The following is a 15,978-nucleotide window of genomic DNA, read 5'->3' on the forward strand; positions in this document are numbered from 1 at the left end:
GCCAACTTGGATGAACCATCGTTAAGCAGTTGGCTTTCGGCGCGTGACTCTGGTAGTTGTGCAGTGGACGAAGAAGTAAGTGCCGGGTCGCTGTGTTCGTAGACAGGTGGGTGACATGATAACCATGTAGGGCCAGCCGGGAGCACACAGGGTGCCGCGAGTGAGCAGTGCTGGTAGAGATGCATTCAGGAAGAGGTGAGGGCGGGTGCACATAAGCCGATGCGGCCACTGCGCGTGAAACAATGAAAAGTGGCACAGGGAAGTTTGGAAGGCCACCCATCGAGAAGAAACTCGTGCAATGGTGCTTTCGTGGGCGTGCACAGCGCTGACGCCAATGTCCGTACGTAGGTTTCGTGATTTGAGCGGTTTTCGAAGATGGGTTGGCTTGACCGCTCACGTCGGTAGTGGGTAAATAGTGTTTTAGACACCAGGTAGACATGAATGACGACTGTGGCGTGTAAAAGGATCTGCCTGTATTCCAGTTATAAGCCTGCTGGTTTGCTTCTTCAGCCAAAAAACTCGTTAGGAAGCATGTCATGGGATCGAGCAGGCGTGGACTGTGGAAGATTTTCAGTGGGTACACCTTTATTTGGGGAAGCACTTTCAGTAGTCGGCACACACGAGTTCGGGTGTAGGTTGGCATGGCCGATGGCTGCCTATGAGGCATGTGTGGTGGGCTGTGCCACTAGCAGACCAGGCACGTCGTACGCTGGCGCGTACCTCATGGTTGCAGCATCCTACATGTTCGGTCGTGTGTGGTGAGGGGCACGAATTTTCTGCTGCAGGGTACATTGAGGTCGATGCTAGTGGCTGCTGGCAGGGTGTGCAGAACACTGGCGGGGATAGAGAGCTGCCTTTGGACATTGTCGATGGTGAAGGCTTAGCGATCGGGAAACGGGTAGTCTGCGTGACGATGTCCAGGGTCGTAGCAGACTCTAAGGTGTGCGGCAATGTAGCCGTCACGGAGCCTGAGAAGTCCGTGAAGTGGTGGTCTGTGGAAGTCTGAGAAAACCTACCGGTAGCGAGCGTGCCTGAATGACCATCGGCCGAGGACTTTGAAAAAAAATGCACCTCATGGTGGACTTATCGTTAGCAGCAGCAACGTCTTGAAGAGCTTCATTTGGTCTGTGACCTGGTGCGAGAATCGCTGCGCTAGTGGCCGGACGAGAGACGCTCCTTGTGGCTGACTCACTGAACGCAGTACGAAAGTCCTGAATCTCGAGTGGAGAACAGGGCGTGAGAATCGCTTCGTTAGTGGCTAGACGAGAGCTTGATAAGGAATCTCGTTTATCAAACAATGTCGAAGGCCTAATACCCGTGGTCGGGAAGTCCGTAACGGGTGAAAGGTTGCCTGCGCCAGACTCTGAGGCATGCGGCAAGGTGGCCGTCATGGTGTCTTGCGGCGCCCGTGTCGCATGCCGTCGATGCCGCGGAAGACGTGCAGGAGGCTGGCACATGCGACGGACATTCGACGTGAGCTCTGAGGATTCGCACCTCAGAGAGGGGAGATCAGTCGTCGTGTGGGCGTTGCCTACCTTGTTGGCATGATTAGATGCAGGAACAGATGTGCTTACGACCGGATCAAAAGTATTAGTCGTAACCGCGGAAGTTAGGTCGCCCTCAAGGCAGTGATGATGGCTGGTTGATGGCCCTCGCTGTGACTCAGAGGAAACCGGAAAATCGCGTGTCCACAGAAGCATGCGGTGGGTGAGCCGCAGGAGGGCAGCATCGCAGAGCAGATGTCATCTTAAGGCAGCAGGCTGCAGTTTGAAGTGGCAGTAAGAGGAAGCATTTCTACCGGAAGGGCATCAAGAAGAACGGCGTGCATTAGTGGCTGGTCCGTGATGCCATTAAGTGAGAGCGGCGTCGAGCTGCAGAAACCATGCTTCCGGGTAGGTCGGGTAGAAAGGCTTTACTGGTGGGGAAAGGCGCAGAAGTATGGCAGCGGCCGCTCGTCGAAGGGCGCGTTCTCCAGGTCGCCATTTGTTGCGGGGAGAAGAGAGACGTCAGACAACGTCGTATGGGTGGCCGATGGGGCCATGCCGAATCTCGCCACTTAATTGCCCTCGCGTCGAAACTCAGGGGCGGCGGGTGCCAGCATCCGGCACGCCAGGCACGAAAGCCCCTTCTGTTCTCGCACAGCTCGAGCTTGCCTCAGCTGCGTGAGAGGCGCGGCACATTTGTCAAGAAATTAGCATGGCACTACAGATCAACTGACAAACAGGGAAGCGCGTGGGCATTTGTACAAATGTCGTCAAATATTTTAGCATCATTGCTAGTGGTCACGTATGTTTTAGAACAATCTGTAATGTTCGCCATGTGGACCTAATAATATTGAAATCTACTACAGTCCCGAATCTTTTCAAACACTGCAGGTGCGGCTTGCGCTGACAATTACGTAAAATGAAGCGGGTTGATCACAAAACTTGAGGAAGGAACCTGGCAATACGCTGAATCATGGCCACAAATACTTGAATTGAAAAGCTAGAAGGTCTGCAAAGAAAAGCTGTTAGATTTGTCTACAACAAATACAGCTTCATCTATTCTCTCACTGAACTGATAGCAAGAGCTGGGGTACCAACATTACGAAATCAAGCTAAACTTGCATGCCTAAAATGCTCTTCCAACGTATTCATAGACAGCTGTACATGGACAGCTCTAGATTCCTATTCATTTCAGAAACCAGGCAGTCACGTCACGAACATTCATTAAAATTACAGCAATACCGTTCCAACATCAAATACTTCAAGTGTTGTTTTTCCTGTTTTCCCATTTTACCCATTGGGTGTCCGGCAGCATAATTTCATCCGCCTACATCTAGTAGTTGAGATAGGCACCCTATTGACAAGGCCATGGCTGTAGTGAATACATATACATGTTAAAATCGGGAACCCCATACTCACGTGGTCAGGCTTTATCGACACATGAAGGTAATCTCTTTCTGTTCAGACCGCCAGGATATCGTGTCTGCTCGCAAAGTTGGCAGCATAGTCATGAAACAATAATATTGTTTCTCATGGCCGCGGCATGTCACCACAGCAAGTAGAAGGTTTCTAGTTTTTGCTCTAATTAACAGTGAGTGCATGTATTTCGACACAGTTTTCTTAGTTCACTTTACGGGAATTTCCAGCATGAATTTATTTCTAGATGAGTTTCCACTGCGTTGTCAACAATCAGGCTTTATAAAGAAATTCCTCTTGCTGTAGGACACCGCTAGGAAAGCATTGAATCTTAGTCATACTATTATACAGTTTCTGCTTTGCAACTGTATCAAATACTCAAGTTAAAAAGCTTGTCAAGATTAGGGCATAAAGCCATTTATTTCTACAACTTGCGTGAAGAACAGTTCATGACCAAATATTGAACACTCTACTGTATTAACTGCCCAATAAGTAGGACCCTTAAAGGTATTGTGTTCATAGTGCCTGACAGTCAGCACTTTACCACACAGGAGTTGTACTCAAATGTGCTAACTTTATTGGAGCAGTTCTTTCGAATAGTGAACTGAAGATATGCACTGCTCATGATTCAGTACTGTAACTAAATCGTAAGGTGAAGCCAGATTTATTACCAATTGAAGTGAAATTTGTGGAAATGATCGGGGTCTAGGATCACAGACCTAAATATAAATTTATGGCTGGCTACTTGACACCGAGGAACAGTTTCATCGATTGTAGAGACTGCATCAGGGGCAAGCGTCGGCGTTCTTTTGGGAATGCGGACCTCAACATTATTGATATATGAACGTAGTCTATCGCAATAAGTCGGGGCTGGAAATGTACCTCACACACATCACAATAGGCGTCAAGTGGCCTGTCAAATCAATGGAGGTTCTGCTTCCGAAAAATTCATCCATCTTCGTCGTTCGGGGCCTTAAAGGGGAAAAACTTGTGACTTTGCTCCGTGCTCGCATATCCCGCTGTGCAACTTGGCGCATAACATAGCTGTAGACGCTGTTTTCCTCTTATTTTACGATCAAAAGCGAGATGCCGGCCATGCTACCATAGCTCACCCTTTAACGTCTCCGGTGTGGAAAGCTTGACTTAAGGAAGCACGGAAATAGTACTAGACGTCGTAAAATTGGCATGTTGCGTTTTCTTAGAATGTATTGTTCACGCTATGCAAACAGCAGAGTGAGACTAGGCGTACAAAATATTTTACGATCATTTAGACCGTTTCTCACTTGGTATCAAGAAGCCAGTCCTACCGCAGTTGACAGTCAACATGAACTAGGTTTGGCAAGTTTTGTCCTGCACGCAGGCTAAGTCAGATCAAACACTGTGGGGGTTGCTGGGCGGTACATTGATTATTTTGGTTTACGGGCACCGCGAATAGATCTCTTATATCTCGCTAGAACGTCGAGAGTTACTGAGTTCCTTGGAACACCCAATATGATGAGAGTTTACTGAGAAGCCGACCCCTTGACTTGCAATCCTAAGGTGTTCTTGAATGGTAGCACTATAAAATACACATTCTAAGCATTCCCAGGCACCACAATACTCTTTTTAATGTTCTAGACACAGATGCGTTTATTTAGAGCAACAATTAGCATAAGTTTATATTTCGTTTCAGTGAGAAACTAATTCGTTGAGATTTGTATGAAAGGGGCTAATTGGTTCATGTTGGTTTGGCGTTGCGCTGGAGGTAGAGAGACAGTACGTAGGACCGACTACAAACAACAGTTCGTTCAAGTGTGTCATGCGTTCTTTGTATTAGGTCCTTCCTAGCGTCTGTCTACTGTATGCGCATTGCCAAAACAAAACTGTCAGCACTGGCGCATTTCAGGTGTTGAGAGCAATATTGCTTATGCTGCAGTTCATCAGGCAAGTCGGTGACCCGGTTCTTGACAACATGCTTGTGGCCCTATTGAACAACGAATGGCGTACAACGAGAAAAATTGTATCACCAGTCTTCAGTACGTCCAAGATCAAGCAGGTAAGTCTTGTAATTTGATACGCGTATCGTTCAGAGCAGGAACCTGCGTATTTCTTAGAAGCGAAGCCCCTTACGCCGTGAGTTATACGTCCTGTGTCGTCGTAGTCATCGTAGACGCCGTAGTACTCAGTCACGTTTCATTGCATGTGAATAAAATGGTGTCACAGCATATCCACGGAGTGGATAATGATGAGTGAGGCGGAGCGTCCGTCAGTTCGTTCGTGCTTCCGTGCGTCTGCTTCGCTTTACTCACTATTCACCCCGTTGACGTGGTGTGCTTTTTTTAAATTGTGTGGTTCTTCATAAATATTGTCAGGCCAGAAGGAGCTGCTCTTGTTGATAAATGACTTTTCTGAAATTATTTCGAAAGAGCTCAAGAAAAAGACGAAAAGCTTAAAACTTTCAGCAACACGAACACTGAGTCAAGAGTCTAAATATTCTTCCGAGTCTTGCGTTGTTTGCGCTGTTTCAAAATGAGCCCACCTCTCCTTATCATTGAAGTTTCTTTTTTCGAAACGAAAGGGTTGCGAAAAACCTCAAGTAAAAGCGCATCATTTTCAGATATTACAATATGAGATCGGTGCAATGAGAATTATTAGAAGAATGAGTGGAACACAGATATGTGGCTTAAACTATAGCTACGTTCTTAGGAAAAAAATCTGGGAAGAATTACAATAATAAAACTAAACTATAAAACTGTTTCATGTTTCTGATTGAGCCTAGGCTCAATCAGAAACATGAAACAGGGTCGGTGGATGAAACAGGTGGGTGAATTGATGAGGTAAAACTCACCTAAGCGTGCAAAGAATTGCTTTTTATATAAAACTGGGCTACATTGTTTGCCGTTTTTTTACGAGAGGTGAGGTCTCAGCATATTGAGCCAAATAGTATGTTGCTACAACAATCCAGTGCTTTCCCAGTGATGAGAGAAAAATTGGACTAAGTAAATTCATTCTCATTTGCTGAAATGGCCCTTTTGCTGGCTCTATCTGTTTCAACTTACCCTTGGTTTCAATGGAGGTATTTCGCGTCTTCAACAATCCCGGCATGACTTGACATAAAGGTTCACCGAAGCCCGTATTTCAGCCACTAATACTTCTGGCGGATTCTCGCTAAAGTCCGACTAATACCTATATGGCCAGCCGATGGGTTGTCATGAGCTTCCACTGAGGTCGCAGTGGTGTTCGTACGAGAAGCAGAAATGTCTCACTGCTGTGCTAAGTTGCGCTTGTATAGGACGTCATTTCAAAGAATATAGGAGGCCAGTCCTCATACGAAAACTCCTTGTACCCTAATTTGCTGACCATCCAAGTACTGGATAAGCAGGCGTAGCTCCGGGTTCATTCCCTGATGACGAGCCATTTCTGACGAAATCCAAGCTTCAAGAAATGGGAAGTCTTTTTTTTGGTCAGATGATGGAGACTCCACAGGTGTGCGTGGCAGGGAGTCTGCCTAAGTACGTTCGAGACCCGATTTGTAGGACATGGTGACGTCATGTTCCTTCAAACGCAAGCTGCATCTAGAAAGCTTTCCTGGGATTCCCTCGATATATACAAGCCACTACAATCACTGAATATCGCTCATCGCTCCAGTCTCCCGTACACGTATGGGCAAAAGTCGCTGATAGGTCATATCACGGCAAAACATTCTTTTTCTTGCGCTATGGAATTGAACTTGGCTTTCAATAGAGTGGGGCTCTCGTAAGCGATAACTTTTTGTATCCATTCTGCCACTAAATGAAGATGGCACCAAGGCCAACGTTGACCACGTCGGTATGAATGTCTGCGTCGGCGTCTTCATCAAAATGGGCAAGCATTCGAGGAGACTGGAAACGGCATCGCAACTCTTAGAAATGTTCGTTCTGTTTTTCCCACTATTCGAGTGATACTTTCTTTTGTTAACTGTTTCAAAGGCTCAACGATCTTGGCGAAGTTTTCGACGAAGAGTAGGTAATGGGCAGAGTCCTAGGAATTGTATGACGGCGTTTTTCGTCTTATGGTTTCAGAAAACTTTCTACTGCTGTAATTTTTTCCGCATCTGGGCGGACGCCTCCCATACTATGTGCAGGAGGAACCAAAGCTGACGAAATTCAAAGTAACACTTTTCAGGTTTGATCATGCATACTGCCACGAGAATGGTGTCCAGTGCCTTTCTCAAGCAGTATAAGTGCTGCTTGAAGGTAGAGGAAACAAAGCACTAATCGCACAACATCATCAGGGTAAACGAATTACGATTGCCCTTTGAGTCCGGAGAGGACAGTGTTCATCATTTTCTGGAAAGCAATGGGAGCACAGGCCGCACTGAAAGAGAGTACTTTGAACTCGTACAAGCCGCCAGGTGTCACAAACGCCTTCTGACGATGTCATTCGTCCACTCCAGTTTTCCAGTATCTGCTTTTTAAGTGCTATGATGAAAAAAGTGAGCATTTCGTAACTCTATACAAGGCTTCATCAATCAGTTAAATTGGGTAAACATCATGCTTCGCAACTAGGTTCCGTTTTTTGTCGTCAACCAAAAACCTCCAAGTGTTGTACTTTTTAAAAAAGCACGACCAGTGATGCCCACGGACTGTTCGATGTCTAGATCACGTCATCATTGAACATTTCGTGCACTCGCTTCTTGATGGCTTCCCTTTCTTTTGGCGCTACTCGGTATGGGCGCTGATGCACAGGTCTGGCGTGTTATTTGAGCACAATGCAGTGCTTTCCGACAGGAGTTCGTCGGATTTTCAACGAAGTGGAAAAGCACTCCGCGAATTCTTCGAGCTCCACAATCGGCTCCTCCGGAAATACCAAGAGCTCTCCATCAATATTCACTGATTGTGGTAGGTTATCTACTGTCTCCGAAGATCTATCAAAAACGGAAACTATTGAGACTTGCACATACTCATGCAGCGATGCTATGGATGATATCTTAATGACATGCTACACCTCATTACCAAAGTTGGTTAACAGGACGTACGCAAACTTATCAAAAAGGCTAACCAGACCTCTTACACGCGTAATCTTTTTTCTTGTATTATTCCAATGTTTCCGTCCGCTAATTCGTCACAATCACGCAGAACGTCAGTCCTCACAAGAATCCTCACACTGGAATGTGGCGGCACGGTCACATAATCGTCCACAATGCGGAGAGGAAAAACGATTGGTTGCTCTGCAAGACAGAAGGCGACGGCATTCTCCGTTGAAACATGGGATTCTTGCAAGTCAGTGACTACATTGTTTGTCTGCACAAAATCTATGCCTACCATAAGCTCACGGGTGCATTCAGAAAAAATAATGAAGTTGCCGACGTATATATATGCTCTTATTCTTATTCTTGCGGTGCATAATCCCACAGAGCTAAGTACGCTTCAGTGGTATAAGTATGAGGACCGGTCCACTCGGTCATCACGTTTCTCAGCTTCTTTGCAAGAGCGCTACTGATCACGGAGTAGTCTGGACTGGTGTCTGTTAGCGCAATAGCCTCGACGTCATCGATCGTGACCAATATCTTCCAAGTAACGTTCCTACTATTTAACTTGTCCATTGATGCGTAACTGCTGCCGCCTTGTCGAGTACACAATGAAAGGTCTTCAGTTGTCTGTATATCAGCGTCCTCACCTTCAGATGACACTAGCTTTACTTTTACGACTACAACGACACTGCAACCAATAGCGCATCGGTGCTGTGGAGCGTAACTCCTTTTCTGGCGTGTATTGAGGTGTACAGCGCGAAGACATTCTGATTTCGTACGGGTGCTCACCGTTGCGCGGGCACGGTGCATTGACGGGAAAACCACGCAGTCCCAATCAACAATACTGGACCACTCAATAAAGGTGACCTGCTTCTCCACAGTGGCTGCAGAGGCGCCACCAGTCTGCAGTGTGCCATACATCACTCTTACGTGCTCTTTCTTCCGGAATGAGCACTGGAGTACTCGGAGAAGACGTTGGGGGAATACGGCAGTCGTAGCTATCTAATTTGTACGTCCGAGGTTCTGTACGACTTGTGTGTACGCCGACTGAGGCCGAGGATGCGGTAGTGCGCACTCGAGTACCTGATGTTTCGGTTGAAGAATCGCTTGCCGGACGTCTTCACGCACAACGTTAACAAGCGAGGACATGGCTGGATGACGTTGAGTCATTAGCATTTTCTGAAGCTATTCCCTTACGGCAGCCCTCACCATTTCCCACAAGAGGTCTGTAATGCTCGTAAGGGTTGTCGACACCACGCTAGCAGGTGAGACGCTTACGTACCTGTTGTAATGACGCGTGAGCTGCTGCAGTGTCTTCGCTATCGTTGTCGCCTCTGTGCTAAACTCACCAAGGATCAGGGTGGATTACGTACCAGGCCTTCAAAAAACTCACCATTCACTCCACGCATCAGGTTCCGCGACTTCCTTTCATGGGCCATGTTTTAGTTCTACTCGGCGTAACAGTCGTTACATGTCTTCAACGTACATTGTGACGCTCACATTGTTCCTTTCGTTTTGCGTCTGAAGAGCCACCACTGCCTTTGCGGTCCGTGTTTGAACACGTAGCAATAAACTCTCTTCGAAAGTCACCCCCCGACAACATGGACGCATCGTGGTTCTCGAACCACAAATGCGCAGAATTGCAGTGCCAAGTACACGTTACGAAATTTCTTGGCTTCGTGTCAACCGTTAAATCTAACGAGGCACTCCAAACCATTGAGCCAGTCTTCGGCTTAGATAGGAATTACGTCGCTTGAGCGGCCATTGTAGGGGCTTCTGGAGTTATGGTCTCAATTGGTCTAGAAGAATCGAAGAGGGCGCCCAACTCTGGCTGCTCACCTCGTGGGCGGTGACTCGTGCACTGGTGTATAGGAGTCAATTCTGCTGGCTCCAACTTTAGGGGTTCTGGGCTAACTTCTCTAGCTTAGGCGGGCTTGAATTATACCCAGCACCTACACCAGTTGTAACGAACAAATACAGCGCTGAAAACTAAAACTATTGTAGGGAACTATGCGAACGACGACGAAGCAGCATGAAACGGCAAGCCACAGCGTTGGTGCACGCGCGACCTGAGCTTGCGTTTGTTTTTGTATTTTCGGCCTGTTGGCGTTCCTCGCTCTTCTGGCGTTCCTCAGCCTTCCAGTAGGTCTGTACGTAAGTACACTGCGTGACATCTGGTGGAGGTGTGTGGACTCCCGCATACACCTGGAACTTCGCTCCCGTAAGCTTTCCCCTCTACGTGACACAAACATGGCCACCGAGACGCCTCTCCAGGTGGGACCTTCGACCGTCCATGTCACTTGCGGTGCCGTGTATCCTCAACGAGACCCTCCTATTTTTACGGGCTCCACTTAGTCGGACGTCGAAGATTGGTTGGCCAGGTACGACAAAGTCGGCGCAAGTAACAAATGGGACGACCCAAGTAAGCTAGGCTACGTCACATTCTACCTTGCGGACACCGCGCAACTGTGGTTTAATAACCACGCAGCTGACATTACTACGTGGTCTGCATTCAAGACGGCTATTACATTACGGACGTCTTTGGACGACCTGCGGCACGCAAGCTTCAAACCGAGCACCGTTTACGTCACCGTGCGCAGCAACCAGGCGAGACCTACACGGGCTACATTGAAGATGTGTTGCATCTATGCAACCGCATCAACTCTACCATGTCTGAGGAAGAAAAAATCAGGCACATATTGAAAGGCATTGACGACGGCGCCTTTCCGATGTTGCTCGCGAGAAATGCCTCCACCATTGCTGTCCTCGTTTCCCTCTGTCAAAGCTTCGATTAATTGCGTAGGCAGCGCGCAATTGCTCGTCAAGCCCTCACGACGCCAGACACGCTCGCAAGCTTGCACCTAGCTGCACATCCTACCGACCAGCAGCCGCTGCTTTCGACAATCAAGGACTTCTTCCGCGAAGAGGTAGCGCGCCAGCTGTCGCTGCTGCCACTGACACATGAGCCCACGCAAGCTTTGGCACCGGACCTCCAACACGTCATTCGGACCCAAGTCGCTGAAGCCCTTCCGCCGGTGCATCAGCAACCACCAGTCACAACGCCTCTCACGTACGCCGCCGTCGCTGCTCGGCCTACGCAACAGCGTATGCCGTATGCTCAACCTGCTACGCCGCCCTATGTCGTGCCTACAACCCCAATTGCGGCGCCGTATCCCTACGCGAGATCTTCAGCTCCATTTTGCCGTCGCTCAGACGCTTGGAGGACGCCGGATAATAGGCCCACCTGTTTCGTCTGTGGTATCACTGGACACGTCGCCCGCCACTGTCGCCGAGATCCTCCTCCAGTCGACACCGTGGGCAGGCCAATGGCGTCGTCGTCTAGGACGCCATGAAGGTACACCACTGACGGTCCTCGACCCTACGCAAACCATCGGTCACCATCTCCACGACGACGCTCCCTGTCACCTATGCGTCGCCGACCTGCTACGCAAGAGGGAAACTGATCGCTGCAGCTCCGGAGGCAACAGCTGCATACAATTCGAACTGCTTAAGGCCTCCATCTTTCTCGCCGCAAAACTTTATTGACGTCAATGTTGAGGGGACCGCCGCACAAGCGCTTATCGACACAGGGGCCGCCGTTTCCATAATCTGTGAGACCTTATGCCGCAAGTTGAAAAAGGTGACGACGCCTCTTTCGGGCCTGGTGCTCCACACGGCCAACTCGCAGTGCATAGAACCTACAGCTGTGTGCACTGCACGTGTCATTATCCAAGGTGAACTTTATGCCATTGAATTTTTGGTGCTGGCATCCTGCTCCCACGAAGTCATTCTTGGATGGGACTTTTTTTCGCGTCATCGGGCCATCATAGATTGCTCACGTGCAGAAGTCGCCCTTACACCGCTGCCAACCTCTTGTTTGGTGGATTCTCTTTCTGAAGCTTACAAACTAGTCGTTGTTGCAGACACGGAAATAGCACCGAGAACATCCGCCCTTGTAGCCCTGACCTGTACGGCCGCTCCTGCCGGAACTATTTTGTTCACTCCGTCTGACGTATTTACCCGACGCCGTAGCCTACACCTGCCCTTTGCTGTACTCACCGTGGAATCCGGGGCTACCGCCATGCTCGTCGCGAACTCGCTATCGTCGCCAGTTACCTTACTTCGCGGAGAATGTTTGGGTAACATACAAGACGTTGACCTCTTGCGCCCTCTAGAGTTCGCCGAACACGCACCTCACCTCCAGCTCAATGCTATGACGCCACCTGTGGCCACACTGCCCACGCCAGACTCATTCCAGCCGTCTGTTCCCGCTGAGCTATCGCCGACACAAAGAAGCGAACTCTTGTCCCTTCTTCGAGAGTTCCGTTCTGCCTTCGATTGCGCTCAGCCATCTTTGGGTCGCACAGCGAACATCACGAGCCACATTGACACCGGTACTCATGCTCCCTTACGCCAACGACCATATCGAGTTTCAGCGGAAGAGCGCCGTATTACCAACGAACAAGTCGACGATATGCTCAAGCGTGGTGTCATCCAGCCATCGCAGAGCCCTTGGTCGTCCCCTGTTGTACTTGTGCGCAAAAAGAACGGATCTATCCGATTCTGTGTTGACTACCGCCGGCTCAATAAGATAACTCGGAAGGACGTGTACCCGTTGCCACGCATCGACGACGCTCTCGATTGCTTGCAAGGGGCAGAATATTTCTCCTCTTTAGATTTACGCTCAGGATATTGGCAAGTTCGAATGGCTGATCCTGACCGATCGAAGACTGCATTTGTAACACCTGATGGGTTGTATGAGTTTAACGTCATGCCATTTGGACTCTGCAACGCCCCAGCTACCTTCGAACGGATGATGGACGCCATCCTTCGCGGCTACAAGTGGAACACGTGCCTTTGCTACCTAGACGATATCGTCGTTTTTTCTCGCGACTTTTTCACTCACCTTGTTCGTCTTCGTGCTATTCTCACGTGTCTCAACTCTGCTGGCCTTCAACTTAACATCAAGAAGTGCCATTTTGCCGCACGTCAGCTCACTATACTGGGTCACGTCGTCTGCAAGGAGGGTGTTCTCCCGGATCCGGCGAAACTCCGCGCCGTGGCCGACTATCCGAAGCCCAATTCCATCAAGACGCTTTGAAGTTTTATCGGCTTGTGCTCATACTTTCGTCGATTTGTGCGCAACTTTTCTTCCATCATCGCGCCCCTTAACAACCTGTTGACAACTCCCAAAGGCATTTCTGCTTGGTCAAAAGAGTGCGACGAATCCTTCACCGCGCTTCGGCGGTTATTATTATCACCTCCAATACTACGTCATTTTGACCCTGATGCGCCTACGGAGGTCCACACCGATGCCAGTGGTGTCGGTCTTGGTGCTGTATCGGCTCAACGGAAACCATGGTACCAAGAATACGTGGTCGCTTACGCGAGTCCAACCCTCAAGAAAGCCGAGTGTAATTATTTCGTCACGGAGAAAGAGTGCCTCACAATTGTCTGGGCTTTGACTAAGTTCCGCCCACACGTTTATGGCCGCCCTTTCGAAGTAGTCACGGACCACCACGCTCTATGCTGGCTATCATCGCTCAAAGACCCGTCGGGGCGCCTTTGTCGTTGGGCGCTTCGCCTACAGGAATACGACAATCGTGCTGTATACCGATCCGGCCGCAAGCACTCCGACGCTGATGCGCTATCCCGCTCGCTGCTACCGGCTGACCCAGCCTCCTCTACACCTTCTTCAGCTGTCATAACACCAATCGACTTTACAGACATGGCATCGGAACAACGCAAAGATGTGTGGATTTCCCAACTCCTCGCCTTTCTGACTGATCCGTTAGCTAATTTAGTTTCAAGAACTATCCGCCATCAAGCCACACGTTTCGCTATTCGAGACGACCTACTCTATCGGCGGAATTACACGTCTGAAGGTCGGAAGTGGCTGTTAGTGATACCCAACCACATGCGCTCGGAAATCTGTACTGCTTTCCACAACGACCCGCAAAGCGCTCAAGCTGGCGCTCTCAAAACGTACAACCGTCTACGTCAGCGGTACTACTGGCGCGGCATGTACACATTTGTCCGCAAGTACGTACGTGCTTGTACTGCATGCCAGCGACGTAAAGTCCCACCTCAACGCCCTGCCGGTACACTTCAGCCTCTGCCTTGTCCAGCGCGTCCGTTTGACCGCGTCGGTATCGACTTATACGGACCACTTCCCACGTCGTCTTCTGGAAATAGGTGGATAATTGTCGGCGTGGACCACCTCACGCGTTACGTGGAGACAACAGCACTACCCGCAGCAACCGCGAGGAAAGTTGCGTTTTTCATCTTGCGCAACTTTGTTCTTCGCCATGGTGCTCCCCGCGAACTTTTGAGCGACCGGGGGCGTGTTTTCTTGTCTGACGCCATTCAAGCGTTGCTCGCTCAGTGCAACATGGTTCATCACCTGACGACAGCATATCACCCGCAGACGATTGGCCTCACAGAACGATTTAATCGCACACTCGGTGATATGTTGACGATGTACACAGCTTCAGACCAGACTAATTGGGACACTGTCCTTCCATTCGTCACGTATGCGTATAACACCACTACGCACGCGACAACAGGGTTCTCCCCTTTCTTTCTGTTGTACGGACGCGAACCATCGTGCACGCTGGACACTATCCTCCCATACACGACCGACTCCTCTGAGTACACTGCAATTTCTGATGTTGCCAGGTGCGCAGAAGATTGCAGACGATTGGCCCGTTCTCTGACAACCGAGGTCCAAGGCCACCAGAAGCTACGGCTTGACACCGACCGACATCTCTCTACTTTCACGACTGGTGCTCTCGTTTGGCTCTGGGTTCCACCGAGCACTCCTGGCCTGTCGTCGAAATTACTGGCACGATACCACGGGCCCTACCGCATTCTCGCCCGTACGTCACCCGTCAATTATGAGATTGAGCCATTGACACAGTCTCATGACTTAAGCCGTCGTGGCCGAGAAATTGTGCATGTGAGTCGCCTGAAGCCGTATTACAACCCCGCTATAGTGACTACGCCTTAAGTCACCAGGTTGGTGACGCTATTCACCGGGGGCCAATGTAGGGAACTATGCGAACGACGACGAAGCAGCATGAAACGGCAAGCCACAGCGTTGGTGCACGCGCGACCCGAGCTTGCGTTTGTTTTTGTATTTCCGGCCTGTTGGCGTTCCTCGCTCTTCTGGCGTTCCTCGGCCTTCCAGTAGGTCTGTACGTAAGTAAACTGCGTGACACTATTTATTTAGGGCGAACTTGTGCCCGTCCACTTAATATACAGAAGTTGTCCTTAGCTTTCTATTACAAACCTCGTTCATTTTTTCTTCTTGAGTTTCGCTATGTGCCACTCCTTCAAAGAAGCACCAGTCTTCTTTTCATTTACTTATTTATTTATATTTACAAAAACTGCTTCTTGCACAGCAACATATTGCAGGAGCGAGTGCACAAATACCGTATGATTACACAAAACGAATATGCCCATTGAATGAACAGAAGATCAGGAAAGTATACAATACCGATCAGTGAATAAAGTTTGGAAATTGTTCAATCAATTTATCGTTTGGCAGATCGCGCAGGGAGCCCGGAAGACCAATCCCAATATCAATAGTGTGAGGGGAAAATTAGAAAACCTAAAGAAATAAATGCATGACTACGAAGTAGCTATGGTAATGTGGTGACTTCTCCTTGTCATTGGAGAAGGGCTAGTAAAGGTAATTGGTGAATCTATACGTTTCTCCATGGGCGATCACAGGTAACAGGACAAAACGGTCACTAGTGCGTCAGAGAGCCAAACTTTTTATTTGTAACTAAGCAGTATATAATGTAGGTAAAAAATCGCGATCGTAACGCTTTCGTATAAACCTGAAGGTCTTTGTCTAAATATACTCAAGCATATAATATTTGCATGATGGGGGGCCCATACGACATATGCATACTCCAGAAGTGGCCTTAGTAGAGATTTGTATGATACTAGTTCACATTCTCTAGCTGCATCTCGAAGGTTTCTTTTAGGTAACCAAGCTTTCTAAACGGATTTTTTAATTCTGTTACTCTGCACTATCTTTAACGCTGTTTAACGGCCGTTACTATCCACCGGTTTCCAGCA

General features: G+C 48.9%; 1 protein-coding gene across 5 annotated transcripts in view; it reads left to right on the forward strand.

Annotated features, from left to right (window-relative positions):
- The window catches only part of LOC119168643 (cytochrome P450 3A16), a 291,485-nt gene that overhangs the window by 91,122 nt on the left and 184,385 nt on the right, over nucleotides 1-15,978 (forward strand). For all 5 annotated transcript variants that reach the window (XM_075890905.1, XM_075890902.1, XM_075890901.1 and 2 more), the window contains one exon: nucleotides 4,816-4,935. In XM_075890905.1, the coding sequence (XP_075747020.1) occupies nucleotides 4,816-4,935 (120 nt within the window). The remainder of the gene's footprint in view (nucleotides 1-4,815; nucleotides 4,936-15,978) is intronic.

The sequence above is a fragment of the Rhipicephalus microplus genome, chromosome 3 (genome assembly GCF_043290135.1).
Source record: "Rhipicephalus microplus isolate Deutch F79 chromosome 3, USDA_Rmic, whole genome shotgun sequence".
Lineage (NCBI taxonomy): Eukaryota > Metazoa > Arthropoda > Arachnida > Ixodida > Ixodidae > Rhipicephalus > Rhipicephalus microplus.